Source organism: Panthera uncia, assembly GCF_023721935.1.
Source record: "Panthera uncia isolate 11264 chromosome B2 unlocalized genomic scaffold, Puncia_PCG_1.0 HiC_scaffold_24, whole genome shotgun sequence".
In the NCBI taxonomy this organism is placed as follows: domain Eukaryota; kingdom Metazoa; phylum Chordata; class Mammalia; order Carnivora; family Felidae; genus Panthera; species Panthera uncia.
In genome coordinates this window covers 3,069,503-3,086,226 of record NW_026057580.1, presented here as the reverse complement: position 1 = coordinate 3,086,226, position 16,724 = coordinate 3,069,503, and the positions used below count along the sequence as shown (strand labels likewise).

Genomic DNA, 16,724 nt, shown 5'->3' with positions numbered 1-16,724 from the left:
GACATCCAGGAAACTGAAACGAAGGCTCCCTCCCTGAATGATTTTAGGAAATTTCAAAATGAGGTCAGCTATCTGAAAAATGACATAACCCAAAAGATGACTAAAAGGAAGAGAATTTTAGACAAGTGTGACATCCAGTCAAGGAGCTCTGAATTTTTTTTTCAAGTTTATTTGTTTTGCGAGAGAGAGAGAAGGAGAGAGAGAGCACAAGCATGAGCAGGGGAAGGGCAGAGAAAGGGGATGAGAAGGAGAACCCCAAGCAGGTTCCGCACTGACAGCCCCAATGTGGGGCTCAACTCCTGAACCACGAGATCATAATCTGGGCCAAAATCAAGAGTCAGAGGCTTAACCAACTGAGCCACCCAGGCACCCCAAGGAGATCTGAATTTAACCTAAAGAGGTTATTGAACTGTGACTGTAACTAAAATAGCCGAAGCCTACTCAACTGTATTTCACCCACCATGGAGAAAGATTGTATTAAAAGAGAAAGACTTAGTTTGAGTAAGATTCATAAAACAAAGGAGTTTGAAAGACAAAAGGTGACAATGAGTTTCCAGCAATGTCTGTGGGAGAGGGTACACCGATTAGTGGAATTAAAAATGGGTCTATTTAGCAGGTATAGATCTTCCTCCACCTACAATGAGGTTCCATCCGATAAACCCACAGTAAGTTGAAAACACCCTAAGTTGAAAATGCACTTAATACACCTAGCTTACCGAACATCATAGCTCAGCTTAGCCCACCTTCAGTGTGCCCAGAACCTTAATTAGCCTACGGGTGGCTAAAAACATCTACCACAAAGCCTGTTTTATACTAAAGTGTTGAATACCTCATGTAATTTATTAAATACTGTGCTGAAAGTGAAAAACAGAATGGTTATATGGGGACAGAATGGTTGTAAGAGCATTGGTTGCTGACCCTTGTGATCGTGTGGCTGACAGGGAGCTGTGCTCGCTGCCTCTGCCCAGCATCATGAGAGAGCACTGTGCTGTGTATCCCGAGCCCAGGAAAAGGTCAAAATTCGAAATTCAAAATAGGATTTCTACTGAATGCCTATCACTTTCACACCACCCTAAAGTTGACCAATCATTAACTGAACCATCCTAAGTTGGGGACTGTCTGTACATTTTTTATTGTAAGCATAAAGACAGATGTATTTGGGGATTATGAGATCATCAAAATTATCCAACTAATGTCAGGATCAGAAAATAACCTTAAGTAGTAGTAGTTTCCCATACAGATTCCCTATAAGAGGAGACCGTGCTTATCAAAGGTCCCAAAGAGACTTTGAGAGTCTGGTCCCAAAGAGACTTTGCCAATATATACTAATACAATGGCATTCTGATTTATTGGGTATTCTCATGTGAGCTTGGTTCCAACGGTCAGTAGCTTAGAACTGTCTAAATATGTAGAAACACAAGGGATGTAAGAACTAAGGACCAAGCTTTGAAAAGTAGTTATTACACTGAGGTACAGCTGGGTCAACCATTAGTAGGCCTCCCAGGTGTCACCCATACCTCATCCTTCATCCCTCCAACCATATGTTTGAAATGCTGTATTGATGAAAGAGCCCTGCAGTTAACAGAAAACCACCCAGGAGTCCACCACCACTAGCCATGCAATCCTGAGCACGTCACTTAATCTCTTAATCTCTCCAATCCTCAGAGAGGTATGTATCTTTTAAAATGGGAGTAATAGGGGCACCTGGGTGGCTCGGTCAGTTAAGCATCCGACTTCGGCTCAGGTCATGATCTCACGGTCCATGAGTTCGAGCCCCGTGTCGGGCTCTGTGCTGACCGCTCAGAGCCTGGAGGCTGTTTCGGATTCTGTGTCTCCCTCTCTCTCTGCTCCTCCCCTGTTCATACTCTGTCTCTCTCTGTCTCAAAAATAAATAAACGTTTAAAAAAAAAATGGGAGTAATAATGGCTATTCTGTCTACCTCACTGGTTTGTCTTGAGGCTCAGCTTCTAAATCTAAAACAAACAGCTACATGGATAGAAGGTATTAATACTATCATCATGACATGCCCTGTAGCCTGAGTATATAATTGATACACCGAAGGACATTACCACAATTATCTGAAAATTGAAGACAAGATGAAAACCACTAACCCATCGAACAAAACATAGGAAATCCTACCTCTCGGCAACTGGTTTGGCAATGTTTTCAAAAATGGTCTCCTGGTTTGCACCCTGATCAAAAATTCTTTGAAATCTGCAAATATGAGAGTGGTGATTATTTCAAGGCTGAGCTTCAAACACAATTGGATTAATACTTTTTTCCCAAAAGCTTTGTAAATGACCCCATATTTACATCACTGGGCTTACCTAACCTAACACAATGTTTGCCCTGTAGTCCCAACCACACTGCACTGTTGTACCCCTGTATACACATGGTGGGTAAACAGTATTGCTTTGACAAGATCTGCACAATAAATCCCTCTGAAAAACTGCAGCAGCTTTGAACCAAATAATAAACTGTGTGTTCTTTAGGTCTCAAGAGGGACAGTGTCTGCAACTGGCATCAAATTCAAATCCAGATAAGTGCGTGAAATGGAAACCCAAGAACAGGATGTAAACACCCAAAGAACTTCTGATGTCTGACCTGTAAGGGAAGAACACAGCTGTGAAATGTATGATTATAGAACTTAGTTTTAAAATCGTGAACTGAAGTTGATTTTCCATTAATGGGCGCTGCCTCAGTGACTTAATTTGCAGGATAGTTTTGTCCCATTTGGTTGATGGTGAATCAAAAGTCAAAAAGTAAATGAAGACAGACCTGTCCTGCAAAGAAAAGGCTTTATCAGATTGGCCAGGCCAGGGCCTCAGGGAGGTAGAATGGTGTCAATGCTGCTCTTCTCCCAATGGCACTGAGCTTGGTACAGGGGCACAGGCACAGTGGGAAACCTGGGGTAGGAGACACATAATATTCTTTTATAGTGTGGGAAGGTGCTACCAGCAAGTATGGTCCTCATTACAAGATCATGAACAGGGGTGCCGGGGTGTCTCAGTGGGTTAAGCATCTGACTCCTGATTTTGGCTCAGGTCATGATCTCAGTTCGTGAGTTCAAGCTCCGCATTAGGCTCTCTGCTGTCAGCGTGGAGCCCATTTGGGATTCTCTCTCTTCCTCTTTCTCTTGTCCCTCTCCCACTCGCACTCTCTCTCTCTCTCTCTCTCAAAAATAAATAAACATTAAAAAAAGATCACAAAGAAAGTAAGAGAGAGAGAAATGGGGAAGGAAAGGAGGAGGGGGAGTAAGGGAGAGAAAGAAGGGAAGCATAAACAAATAGGGCAAAATGTTAACAATTGGTGAATCCTCCACCAAGCGTAGAGGAGAGGCAATCACATTATTCTTCTACCTCTCCTGAGTATTTAAATTTGTTCAAAATCAAAATTAGGGGTGGTGTGGCTTTAAAGCAAAACCTGTAAAACAAACATGTTGAGGGCATCTGAAGCAGCTTTCAGAGTGGCTTAGGAACCTTTGGTCTACGTGTCTCACTTGTGACTCACAAGTGAGTCAGACACATGTTCAATTACAGTAGAGACTACATGAAATGTGGGACTATTTGCACTATGAAGGAGTTCAGAAGGATGCCTGGAGATGGGTGGGAAATCTAAATGGAATGAAATTCATTGTCTTTAATCAACGTTAACTTCAAAAGTTCCTTAGAGCTTCTCAACCTCCCTTTTGAAGAAGCAAACAATGAAACCATACAAAGAGAGACTGTCAGACCCTCTGGCTACCATGTCATTTTGCAGGCAAGATTTTATCTTAGACAGTAGTACTTACCAACTGTGCCCAGAATACTCAAAACCCATGAGGTGCACCCCTTCGGATATGAATGCTGACCTAACACTGGGGACATGGCTGTTCAAATGCTCACCTGAGCACAGACCCAACAGCGCTTTTGAGGATGATGATGATAAGGCCAATTTGCTTCTTTAACCAGGCTGGTGATGCCTGAGGGAATCAATCAGCCATTCCCAACTCCACCTCCCTAATAGGAATTACATCCACCGCCATGCAAAGAGATGGCAGGTATTTCAATAAATCATACAATGTTAATTAAAGACCAAATATCATCATCCCAAAATATTTTATTTTATATAATGTAGTTACATAGTAATTTGAAGAGCCATTATGATCAACTAGCTTCTGAAAACCACGGAAGAACAAAATAGGACCACAGAGCTTAAGAAGTTCGGTGGAATCTTTTACAGAGGAGGAACCTGAGGCCCAGGGAGATAAAGCAATTTACGCATGGCCCTGGAGCTAATCAATAATGCTCCCTGAGACAAACCTTAAGTGTCCTGATTCCTTGGAGGTCCTTTCACTTACCAGGAAGTTGCGTAGGCTCTTTGTAAATTTCAGGGCAAATCTGGCACATGCTCATCTCTTCCCATCCCAAACTTGCTCTTACTGACCTTCCTCATCCTAGCAAACAACAACTCCATCCTTCCGAAAATTCAGTCCAAAACCCTTAGGGCACCCTTGACCCCTCTCCTTCCATTACACTCTATATCCAACCCATCGGCCAACTCTGTCAGCTCTAACCTTCAAAATACATCTAGCATCCACCTATTTCTCAACATTTCCACTTGCTACTACTCCAGCCCAAGCTACCATAGTTTCTTGCCTGGTCTCTCTTGAAACAGCTGTCTGAGTAGAATCTTACGGTCTATTTTCACATGCCAGGAGAAATGATCCTGCTAAAATGTAAGTGAAATTATTTCATTCTTCTGCTCAAAACCCTCCATTACCTTCCCATAACGTTTTGGGAAGAAAAAGCTTACGATGACTTCTCCCCCAAAAGAATCCTTACAGTGACTTACAGGGCTCCCTACGATCTGGTCACTCTGTCGCCCCTTTAACCTTCTTCTTCCCCTCTCTTCCCCTTGCTCACTCTCCTGCAGCCACACAGATCCCTTTACTCTGCCTCAGACATGCCAGCACTCTCCCACCTCAGGGACTCGCTCTTCACTCTTCGCATCTCCTTTGCCTGGAATCCCAATCCCTCAGATAGCTGAATGTCTGACTTCCTCCCCTCCTTCAAGCTCAACTAGCAGCTTCCTATAACACCTTCCCTGACTGCCCTATGAACACTGGAACCATCCCTCCCCTTTGCTGCCCCTCTTCCCAGCACTCCTTATTCCCCAGCCTGACATACGTTTTCTCCACGGCACTTTACACTTTCTGATATATACTGCACTTCTGATCTGCCTAACCATCTCCTCGCACTAAAATGTAAGCACCATGGGAGCAGGGCTTTGGCTGCGCTCCCTGCTGTATTCCTAGCCATTATAAGGCATACAGTGGAGGGTCAATAAATATTGGTTGATTGAATGAATGAATTTTCTAGGGAAAAAACACCCTTAAAATGCTGAAATATTTACCTCCGAACATGGGTTAAAGTTAAATACTTGATTAATCTCTTTATTTGAAATACTAAAGCCAATATCTTTAATCTAGAGACTTAGAAAGAATGAATAAGAGGATTAAAAATAAGCAAATAGGGACATCTGGGTGGCTTAGTCAGTTAAGCACCTCACTCTGATTTCAGCTCAGGTCATGATCTCACGGTTGTGAGTTCGAGCCTCACATTGGGCTCTGCACTGACACTGTGGAGCCTGTTTGGGATTCTCTCTCTCTCCCTCTCTCTCTCTCTCTCTCTCTCTCTGCCCCTCCCCCACTCATGCTCTCTCTCACTCTCTCCTTTGACGTAAATAAATAAACTTTAAAAATAAGCAAATAACCCTTTTTCTTTTTTAAAAAGCTTATTTGTTATTTATTTTGAGAGAAAGTACAAGTGAGTGTGTGCAAGTGGGGAAGGGGCAGAGAAAGGGAGAGAGAGAATCCCAAGCAGGCTCCATGCTGTCCCACACAGAGCCCAATGCAGGGCTCAAACTCATGAACCAGGAGATCATGACCTGAGCTGGTGCCCCAGCAAATAACACTTTTTCAATGAACATGTTTAAAGGCACTATTTGTACCTACATAATATAAAAAATACTTTGGAAAGGGCCCATAGATAGAGACATGGCCAATCGCTTCCTAACAATCACATAGAATCATGCTGAATAAACTGTTTCAGCAAACTGTGGCTTTTTAGAGACGGTCTTTGCCCAGCTGTCATGAAAGCCCAAGTAGGCTTACAGCATGCTTACATCAGTGGGAAATGGCCCGCTTCACAAAAAATAAGTCATGTTTTATAACCCTACTCCTTAAAGAAGACAACGAAAGGCAACAGGAAGCCAAAAAGACAGGGTGAGGACCACCTCACTCTGCAACCACGTGCTAGTGATCCCACCTTTGCTTATGATACAAGGAGACACAAGCAGATGGGGTACAGGTGGGAGGAGAAATATATAAATGAGGCACAAAGGGTAAGCTGTCAAGACCAAAGAGAACTTACACGAGACATACATAAATAAAGAGGAATAAATAAGAATTAGAGAAAGAGAGAACCATAAACAATATCTGGATGGGTTTTATGCAAAGCTCAGGAGCAGAAACTATTAAAACAGGGCCCGTGCAAATAGCCTGGGAAGAGGGGCACCTGGGGGGCTCAGTTGGTTAAGCGTCTGACTCTTGGTTTCAGCTCAGGTCATAATCTCATGGTTCATGAGATCAAACCCCATGTTGGGCTCTGCGCTGACAGCACTGAGCCTGCTTAGGATTCTCTCTCTCCCTCTCTCTCTGCCCCTCCCCCCACTCTCTTTGTCTCTCAAAATAAATAAATAAACATTAAAAAAAAAAAAAGCAGCCTGGAGAGAAATGCAAGACAGCAATTAGGATTCTTTCAGCAGGACCCAGAAATCCACTCCCTAAATTCAGGCAGAGATCAAATATGGCTTTAACTTGGGCTCAAACTGCTTTAAAAGTCAAAAGTAGGCATGAAAGAAACCAGCACAATCTGAAACTACAGAATAAAGGCAGCACAAAGTAGCCCAAACCACACCAACCCCCCCGCCTCCCCCGCCCCAATTCAAAGACTGGCTACTCAAAGAGAATCTGGACCAAAGGCACTGATGACAATCTAGGGGTGGCTGTTGGGTACGTTGCACCTGATCCCTACAGTTCAGCAGTGTCCAAAAGAAATATCATGCAATCCATAAATGTGAGTATATATGTAATTTAAAATTTTCCAGTAGCCACTGTTTTCTTAAGAAAGAAACACGTAAAGTTAATTTTAATAATCTGCTTTGAATCCAATATATGCCAAAACGTTACCATTTTTTTTTAATGTTCATTCATTTCATGAGAGAGAGAGACACAGAGCACAAGTGGGGAGGGGTAGAGAGAGAGACAGACACAGAATCCGAAGTAGGCTCCAGGCTCTGGGCTGTCAGCACAGAGCCTGATGCGGGGCTCGAACCCACAAACCGCAAAATCATGACCTGAGACAAAGTCTGACGCTTAACCGACTGAGCTACCCAGGCGCCTCCCAAAGTGTTATCATTTTAATAGGCAATCAATATGAAAAAATTCTTGAGATGTTTTACATTCTTCTTTTTTTTTTTTTTTTTTCACACTAAGCCTTCAAAACTCCTTCATCTATTTTATACTTAGAGCACATCCCAATTCAGGCAACAGCTACATTTCAAGTGCTTAAGAGCTACCTGTGGGCTAGTGGTCGCTACCTTAAACAATACCGATATGGAGCATACATACGGGCATATGAGGTCCACATATCATTTATGTTGTGAAGAAGGTTCATCTATACAGGGCACATAAGTTCTTGACTTTAATAAAGTTTAGTCCTACACTGAGCTTCCTGTAAGTGTCAAACCATAGTAGGCCACGTAGGAAAAGGACAACACTAGATAAGCAGATGCAGCAAAGAAAGGCTGGGATCTTGGGACAGCATCTTGGATAGAGAAATACACCCTCTTTTCAACTGTAGGCACAGCAATGAAAAGACAATTTGAAATCTACCTACTGGAGGAGATCGAGAACCACACTACACTCTCCCCTGAGAAATGGTACTAATGCTTTCACGGTGCATATTAATGCACCACAAGAGTTCCATAGTGAAACACAAATGAAAGAGAATGATAAACTTACTTAAATTTGTAGCTTTCTCGCTTATTATTCACAAATCCATCTGCCAAATCGTGAGGTACGATAATTTCCAAGCTAGGTGTTAATTTTCCATCTTCATCTATGGAATAAATCTGCAAACATGAAGACAACCAATGAACATATCACGGTAAAATTAAGGCTTGAACTATGAACATGTTATCATGATAGGCACTGTGATTGTACAAAAATTATACTTTCAAGATAGACCATAACATAGTATAATTTGGATACTTCGCCTCTGAATTGTGTGCAGACTCAAACAAATATACAGAACTGGAAAAGAGGTAAAACCTAAATTGGTGCTCTACCCAAGCTCAGCTCACCTTTGAATGATCTAATATTCCAATTTGAGCATTTGAGTGTCTCTAATAGTTCTGAAAGCAGGACATCAATCTAAGTACTGCTCTGGAATTATGTGCCAGCAATTAACATCTTACTACAACCAACAAGCATTTCTGAGCATTTACAAAGTGGCCGAGGCAGATCAAAGGACTGGGTCTGGGACTTCTCAGGGAGCTCACAAGAATGCTCTAATTCAAGTTATATTCAAAGCAGCCCAAGTTTCCGTGAGACATATTCAGGCATTTGATAAAAGACATGTGGTTTCAAAAGACATATGTAATTCATGTCTTTGATGTCACCTTCAAGGTTCTCCTCCCAGTTCAGCCACTAATTAGTAAGGGACCTGGGAGGAATCACTTAACCTCTCTAAAGTGATATGGAAATGAAGGGTCTCCACCAACCCCCTTACAACCGTAAATGCTCTGATTCTCTTCTTGGTTACCTACTCCTTTATTTACTGGCCAGGAAAATCAAGACTCAAGCCTATAAAGAAGTCATGTGGAATAAAGAATAGTGTAAGATTTGGTACCCACAGACTTGCATCCAACACTGAGCTCAATTTACCAGCTGCATGACCAGCCACCACGTTCCGAATCTCAGTTCCTTTATTCATAAAATGAGGAAAACAGAATTGCCTCCCTTACAAGATTGCTGTGGGGATAAATGATGTCATGGAAATGGAAGCATTTTGTAATGCACCATAAAAAATGTTAGTCATTAGATTTAGCGTTTTTTTTGAAAAAAGACTTCTTGTCTTTCACCAGGAAATAAAATTCTTTCTGACAGGCAATATTTCCTGTTTAAGACTCATTTAGATGCTTGATTATGGGGGAAAAGTCATATTCTTAAACAAGTAAAAGCCTGCCTGAATCTCCCAAAAGTCTAAATAATGTTCCTAAGCAGATTTTTATTGAACCCTCTCACTTAAAACGTGAAGAATTCATGCAGAAAAGTCATCCTGTAAAATAAAATTATTTGTAGAAAGTAATGGCATCAGGTCTGAGACTTTCCATGGCTAGATTTTCTCAAGAGACACTTAAAAATTATATCCTGTGGGGCACTACACTTAAAGAAAAAAAAAGTTAATGGCTACACAGGTGAGTGAAAGGGGTGTGTAAGACATGAAACATACAAGAGTGAGGCACTCCTTATAATGTGAGTCACACGTTTTCAAAAATTCTGTAACACTCAGTGCTCACAAGACAGAAAGGACCATCGACTACAATAAGAAGAGTGACCCTCTACCTCTCTGATTAAGCCATTCTTTGAGGCATTAAAGAAAAGTCCCTTTCAGCCAGAAAGGGACTTTCTACATTTAGTCATAACGATACTTAAATTTGAGACACAGTGGGATTTTTATACCTAGAAGACAATTAGAAGAAATGCAAGGACAAATGTAACCATGTTTTTAAATGTATTAAAAGCACTATACAAATTAAAAGCATGGCGATTGCTAAAATTATCAGATGTTTGTCTAATGTAGCTTCTAAGTTACCATTCCATAAATTATTACCATTTACTTTATAGTGCCTGAAGGAAAAAGACTAATGAAGTCATGGAGCCCCAAAATGAAGAGGAAAGAAAGAAAAATACCTTTGAATTTCTCTTGGGTGAATGTTACAGGCTGCATAACCATACATCTCTCAGGAGCAAAAAGGGTGCTAAAAAGTGGGATGTCTAAGGGAAAGCAGGGATACACTAACTCAAAATGCATTCATCTGTGTTCTCTTATTTTTGTGTATGTGCATAATGTTGCAACTTGGTAAGAATATGCCATTATAAAAATACAGTACGAGACCCACAAATACTCCCTGGAGTATTGAGCAATCCACTCCACAGGACCTCACCAAAGAAATGCAGAAGGGGCACCTGGGTGGCTCAGTCAGTTAGGCATCCTTGGTTTCAGCTCAGGTCATGATCTCACAGTTTCCTGAGTTTGAACCCTGCATCGGGCTCTGGGCTGACAGCACAGAGCCTGCTTGGGATTCTCCCTCTCCCTCTCTCCCTGCCCCTCCCCCACTCACGCTCTCTGTCTCTCTCAAAATAAATAAATAAACTTAAAAAAATGCAAAAGAGGGGCGCCTGGGTGGCTCAGTCAGTTGAGCGTCCGGCTTCGGCTCAGGTCATGATCTCACGGTTTGTGAGTTCGAGCCCCGCGTCGGGCTCTGTGCTGACAGGTCGGAGCCTGGAGCCTGTTTTGGATTCTGTGTCTCTCTCTCTGCTCCTCCCCTGCTCATGCTCTGTCTCTGTCTCTCAAAATAAATAAATAAACATTTTTAAAAAAATGCAAAAGAAGGCACAGTAAAATACCCAAACACTGAACTTTAAAAAAAGGGAAAGTTCAAAGTTACCTCCAAGATTCTCTATCAACCCCCTCCCCACCTTCACTCCCACCCCTCCCCCCAATCTTGAAGCACCTGCTTCCCACTGCTGAATCTATGTAGACAAGCCCCATATTTTTGGCTAAGAGTCTGAAGAAGTACATAGGGACTTTACATATAAAACACTTGGTATGGATGATGCACTTTTAAAAACCTTCTTGTAAGTGAATATAATAGAAGAGAAAATGGGAAGATATCAATGGTTTCTTTCTACACTGTTTTATTCCTTAAAAAAAAAGCCACGTATTTTCTTTGGACTTTTCTCATGCATCTTAAAGTATTCCATGAGTAGAAAAACTGTTCATGACAATGATGACAAAGATGTCTATTTCTTGCTTTAAATACACAAATTTCACAAGGCAAATGCTACATTATGATATACTGTTACACATATACACATTGTACATATGGGTAGATATAAAATATTATTAATAATATACCCATTCCAGGCACTCATGAGTAAGACCCAGAATGCCCTTACCTATTCCACTTTGGGAGGCAAAAAAAAGTTTTGTCTGAAGAGCTAAGAACTTTAGAATAAAAAGTCCTTAATTAAAATCAGTGTTCTGTCTCTCATTGAGTGGATGGCTTGGCCACATTATTTAATCTACCTGAGACTCTCCTTCCTCATCTACAAAATGAGGAAAATGACATCAACCTTGCAGGATTCTCCTGAGAATCAGAGATAATGTAGACAAAACACCTGAGTGGTGAGAACAACCATGCTCTTTCTCGGGAGAAAAAAAACCAGGTTTTGAAGCATTTAAGAAGCACACCAAACATCCCTGCTCATGGCAAGGGCAATGACTTAACCTTCTCCATACCTCTGAGTTTAGCACACTAGAGGAAGCACCTAGTAAATGCTCAGTTAACGTTTTCAGAATGAAGAGTGTATGTGTATTCGTTGTTTAGGGATGCAAAAATATCTACATCTGCAATAAGCATACGTCACAGGTTCATGATTGTGTTGCACAACGCAATGTAGTTAGGCAACAAATTCCTAAGGGTCCACTGTGCGCAGGGCCACAGAGATATGTTTTTGGTGTGTATCTACCTACATTATCTGTAACATCTCAGACATGTATGGACACGCATCTCTTGATGACACGTTCTGCCCGGGTGAGAAACATACGTTTGGGCGCATCTTTGCGCAGAGTATACACAGCTGCGTCACCGCTCCCAGGAAAGGTGCGATAAGGCCACCGGGTTGAGGCGCGGTCCCTGTGTGCGCGCACGAACACGCACACGCACTCGTTGGCCCTGCGTGAATACACGTGCCCAGGGGCCCGTAGGGGGTCTGTGCACGGCGTCCGCGCCCGAGGTGGGGGGGGGGGGGGGGGGGGTGCTCTGCTGGGCGAGAGTGACCTGGGTGTCTACCCTGACAGCGGGACACTGGTGTCTGCTTGGCGGCCCGGGCGCCTCGGCAGAGTATGCAGGACTCTTGAGGCGACCCCCCGCCCCAGCCTAGCGCCCCGCGTGCCGTCCCTCCCCTGCCTGGGAGGCCCCGCCGCGCCGGCGCCCTCGCTGCCCGTACCCCTTGTTGCTGCTTCCGGACAGTAGGCTTCACCCTCGCGAAAATCTGGATGGTCTGCTTCACCATCTCCTCCAGGCTCTGCACTGACCCTTGACCTCTCTCAGGCTCAGGTTCCCAAAACTTCTGAATCCCACCACTTCCGGCGAGCGGGAGCCTTAGCAACAGTAACTATGGACACTACCCAAGGAGCACCGCGCCAACCGGGACCGCCTCCTCTCCCTAATTGGTTGCTGACCGTAGAGGGGCCTGAAGAGAAGTACTGAGGGGCGGGGTTGGGGCGGGGCCGAGCGGAGAGCGCTGCGCACGCGCCGGGTCAAGTTCTGGGCACCAGGTTTAGCTCCACAGCTGGCCTACAGAGTGGTTAATGGGGTGACAACCACCATGCCTCGCCCGGTTCCTTAATCCATTCTTTCTCTGTGCCAACACCTCTTTTTAACACTGAAGTCATTCTGTTTTTTATTATTCATTCATTGAAGAAATGTCACTTGATCTGTGACAAGCAATATGTTGGCTGGGGATGATTCTGAGCTGAGCAAAACTGCCTCTGCCCACTTAGAGATGAGGGTCTGATGAAGGAGGCAGCTTTTCAGCAGGAAGTTACAAGTTACCCGGGGTTGGGCATGGGATTCTGTGGAAGGCACCTCTTCTGTCTCTGTTTGGGAAGAGGCCAAGCCTGGAAGAGAGAGGGACTATTTCCTATGCAATGGCCCTGTCAAGAATGGATGGGCTTCCTTGTGCACTGTTAGTGGGAATGTAAATTTGTGCAGCCACTATGGAAAACAGGATGGAGGTTTCTCAAAAAATTAAAAATAGAACTGCCATATGATCCAGCAACTCCTCCTCTGGAAATATATCCAAAAGATTTGAAATCTGGTTGCCAAAGAGATCATTGCACTCCCACATTCTCTAGAGCCAAGACATGGAAACAACTTATGTATTCATCAGTGGATGAATGGATAAAGAAAATGTGACGTGTATATATGATTTTTATATATTATTTATCCTCTACATGTAATGGAATATGTACATATACAATAGAATATTTTTCTGCCATAAAAAAGTAACAAAGAAATCCTACCATTTGCAACTACACAGAGGAAACTGGAGGGCATTGTGCTAAGTGAAATAACTTAAAAGGGAGAAAGGCAAATAGTGTATGATCTCACTTATCTGTAAAATCTAAACGAACTGAACTCATAGAAACAGAGACTAGAATAGGTTTCCAGAGGCTGGGGGTAGGGATAATGAGGAGATAGTGGTCAGAGGGCACAAACTTCCAGTCATAAGACAAATAAGTTCCGGGAATCTAATGTACAGCACAGTGACTATAGTTAACAATATTGTATTATATACTTGAAAATTACATAGACAGTAAATCTTAAGTATTCTCACCAGAAAAATAAATGGCAATTATGTAAAGTGATGGAGGTGTTAACTAACCTTATTGTGATAACCACTTCATAATATAGATGGTCCCTGACTTATGATGGTTTGACCAATAATTTTTCAACTTTATCGTGGTGCAAAAGCAATATGCATTCAGTAGAAAACTGTACTTAGAATTCTGAATGTTGATCTTTTCCCAGGCTGACAATATGCAATATCATACTATCTTATAATGCTGGGCAGTAGCAGGGAACCACGGCTCCCAATCATCCATGTGATCACAAGGTTAAATAATCTACACACTCACCCAGACAACCATTTTATTTTTCACTTTCAGTACAGTATTCAATAAGTTAACATGAGTTGGTCAATACTTTATTATAAAATAGGCTTTGTGTTAGGTGATTTTTCCCAACTCTAGGCATACAATGTAAGTGTTCTGAGCACATTTAAGATAGGCTAGGCTAACCTGTGGTTGATTGGTAGGTTAAGTGTATTGACTGCATTTTCAATGTGATATTTTCAACTCAAGATAGGTTTATTGAGACATAACCCAATCATTAGTTGAGAATGATCTTCATATATGTGGATCAAATTATCAATTGTACACCTTAAACTTATATGTCAATTATATCTCAATAAATATGGAAAATACATACATACATAAGGAAGGATGAGTACCTCAGAAGACACTGTTAGCACATGAAAAGATGTTCAACATCATTATCCACCAGGAAAATACACATTAAAACCACAATGGGATGTCACCACATGTCTATCAGAATGGCTAAAATAAAAAAATAGCAACAAAACCAGGTGCTGACTGGGGTACAGAGAAACTGAATCACTCATATATTACTAGTGAGAATATACAATGTGAAACGTATCATGGATAGTGGTATTCTAGAAAACAGTTTGGCAGGTTTTTTTTTACAAAACTAACGATGCAACTACTATAACATCCAGCAATTATGCTCATGGGCATTTATCCCAGAGAAATGAAAACTTGTGCTCACACACACAAAAAATCTGTACTTAAATGTACATAGCAGCTTTGTTTGTAATAGCTCCAAGCTGAAAATAACCCAGATGTCCTTGAACTGCTGAATGGATTAAAAAAAAAAAACTGTGGAATAGTATTCAGCAATAAAAATGAAAAGGATTACTAGTACATATAACAACTTGGATGAATTTCCAGGGAATTGTGCTAAGTGAAAGAAGCCAGACTCGAAATCAAATACTGTATGATTCCATTTATATAACATTCTTGAAATGACAAAATTATAGAGATGAAGAGGAGATTAGTGGTTTCCAGGGGTTAGGAAGGAAGGGAGGGGGTGAGGTGGCTATGGCTATAAAAGGATCCTGGTGATGATGGACTGTTTGTATCTTGACTGTGGCAGTGGTCACAGAAATCTACACATGTGATAGAATTGCATAGAACAAAACACATGCACGCACACACGCACACACACAAACACACACACACACACACACAAATGAATGCATATAAAGCTGGTGGAAGTTGAATAAGAGTAAATAAGATGGATAGATTGTATCAATGTCCATTCCTTGGTTGTGGTGTTGCACTATAGTTATAGAACATGTTACCATTGGGGAACACTGGGGGAAGGGAAAGCAAAACTCTCCGTATTATTTCTTATAACTGCGTGTGAATCTACAATTATCTCAAAACACAACGTTTTTAAAAAGAAACTCCTAGAGAATAAAAAGACAAGCCGCAAACTGTGAGAACAGTTTTGCAAAAACACGTATCTGGTAAAGGACTTGTATCTAGAACACCTAAAAACTCTTAAAACCCAATAAAAAATAGGAAAACAACTCAATTTATTTTTTTAAAGAGGGGGATCAAAGATTTGAACAGACACGTCCCACTATATGGATGGCAAATAAGCACGTTTAACATAAGATGTTAACATAGGGCGCCTGGGTGGCTCAGTTAGTTAAGTGTCCGACATCAGCTCAGGTCGTGATCTCACGGGTTCGTGTGGTCGAGCCTCACGTTGGGCTCTGTGCTGATAGCTGGAGCCTGGAGCCTACTTCTGATTTTGTGTCTCTTCTCTCTCAGACCCTCCCCCGCTCACACTCTGTCTCTCTCTCTCTCTCTCTCTCTCTCTCTCTCTCAAAAATAAATAAACATTTAAAAAATTAGCATAAAATGTTAACATAATTTTTAACACAATCATTAACAAAATGCAAATTAAAACCACAATGAGATACTACTACACACCTCTTAGAATGGCTAAAAATAAGAAAATGAGACTGGCAATACCAAAAACTGGCACAGATAGAGAGCATTTTGAACTCTCAAACATGCGCAGAGATGGACCAGTCACTTTGAAAAACAGTGTCATCGTTGCTTATTATATAAAGTTATACATACACTTACCATATCACCCAGCAATCCCACTCCTCCATGTACCCAGTGCAATGAAAACTAATGTTCCCCCAAAGAGGTACACATGAACGACTGTTGTGGGTTTATTCACACTTGCCCCTAAACTAGAAACAAGGCAAGTGTTCTTCAACAGGACAGATAAACAAGAGTTTATCATATACACGATAAAAAGGAATAGATAGCTGATGCCTGCAAGAATATAGTTGAATCTCAAATTTATTATTTGAAAGATGCCAGACTCAAAGTTACACGCAGTGTAATTCCATTTCTATGACATTCTAGAAAAGACAAAACTATACAGAGAGAAAAACAGATCAGTGGTTGCCAGGGCTGAGGATAGGGAAAGAGCTGACTGCAAATGGGCATGGGAGAGTTTGGGGACGTGATAGGGCTGTTTCACATCTACATTGTAGTTGTGGCTATGTTACTATATGCATTTGTCAAAACCCATAGAACTATCTGCATGCTTACAAGTGTGAATTACACTGCATGCACATTATACTATTCTAAGAAAGGTCAAAAAAAAAAAAAAAAAGAGGATGGGGTATGAACAGATGTTACAGTAGCAAGTATGAAGAA

General features: G+C 41.7%; 1 protein-coding gene across 1 annotated transcript in view; it reads right to left on the bottom strand.

Moving 5' to 3' along the window:
• The window catches only part of KIF6 (kinesin family member 6), a 385,696-nt gene extending 373,189 nt beyond the window's left edge, over nucleotides 1-12,507 (bottom strand). Inside the window, exons 1-3 of the mRNA XM_049652734.1 lie at nucleotides 12,341-12,507; nucleotides 8,066-8,175; nucleotides 2,140-2,214 (exon numbers count right to left, since the gene is read on the bottom strand). Of these exons, the coding sequence (XP_049508691.1) occupies nucleotides 2,140-2,214; nucleotides 8,066-8,175; nucleotides 12,341-12,406 (251 nt within the window). The 5' untranslated portion in view covers nucleotides 12,407-12,507. The remainder of the gene's footprint in view (nucleotides 1-2,139; nucleotides 2,215-8,065; nucleotides 8,176-12,340) is intronic.
• Nucleotides 12,508-16,724: the final 4,217 nt, after the last annotated feature.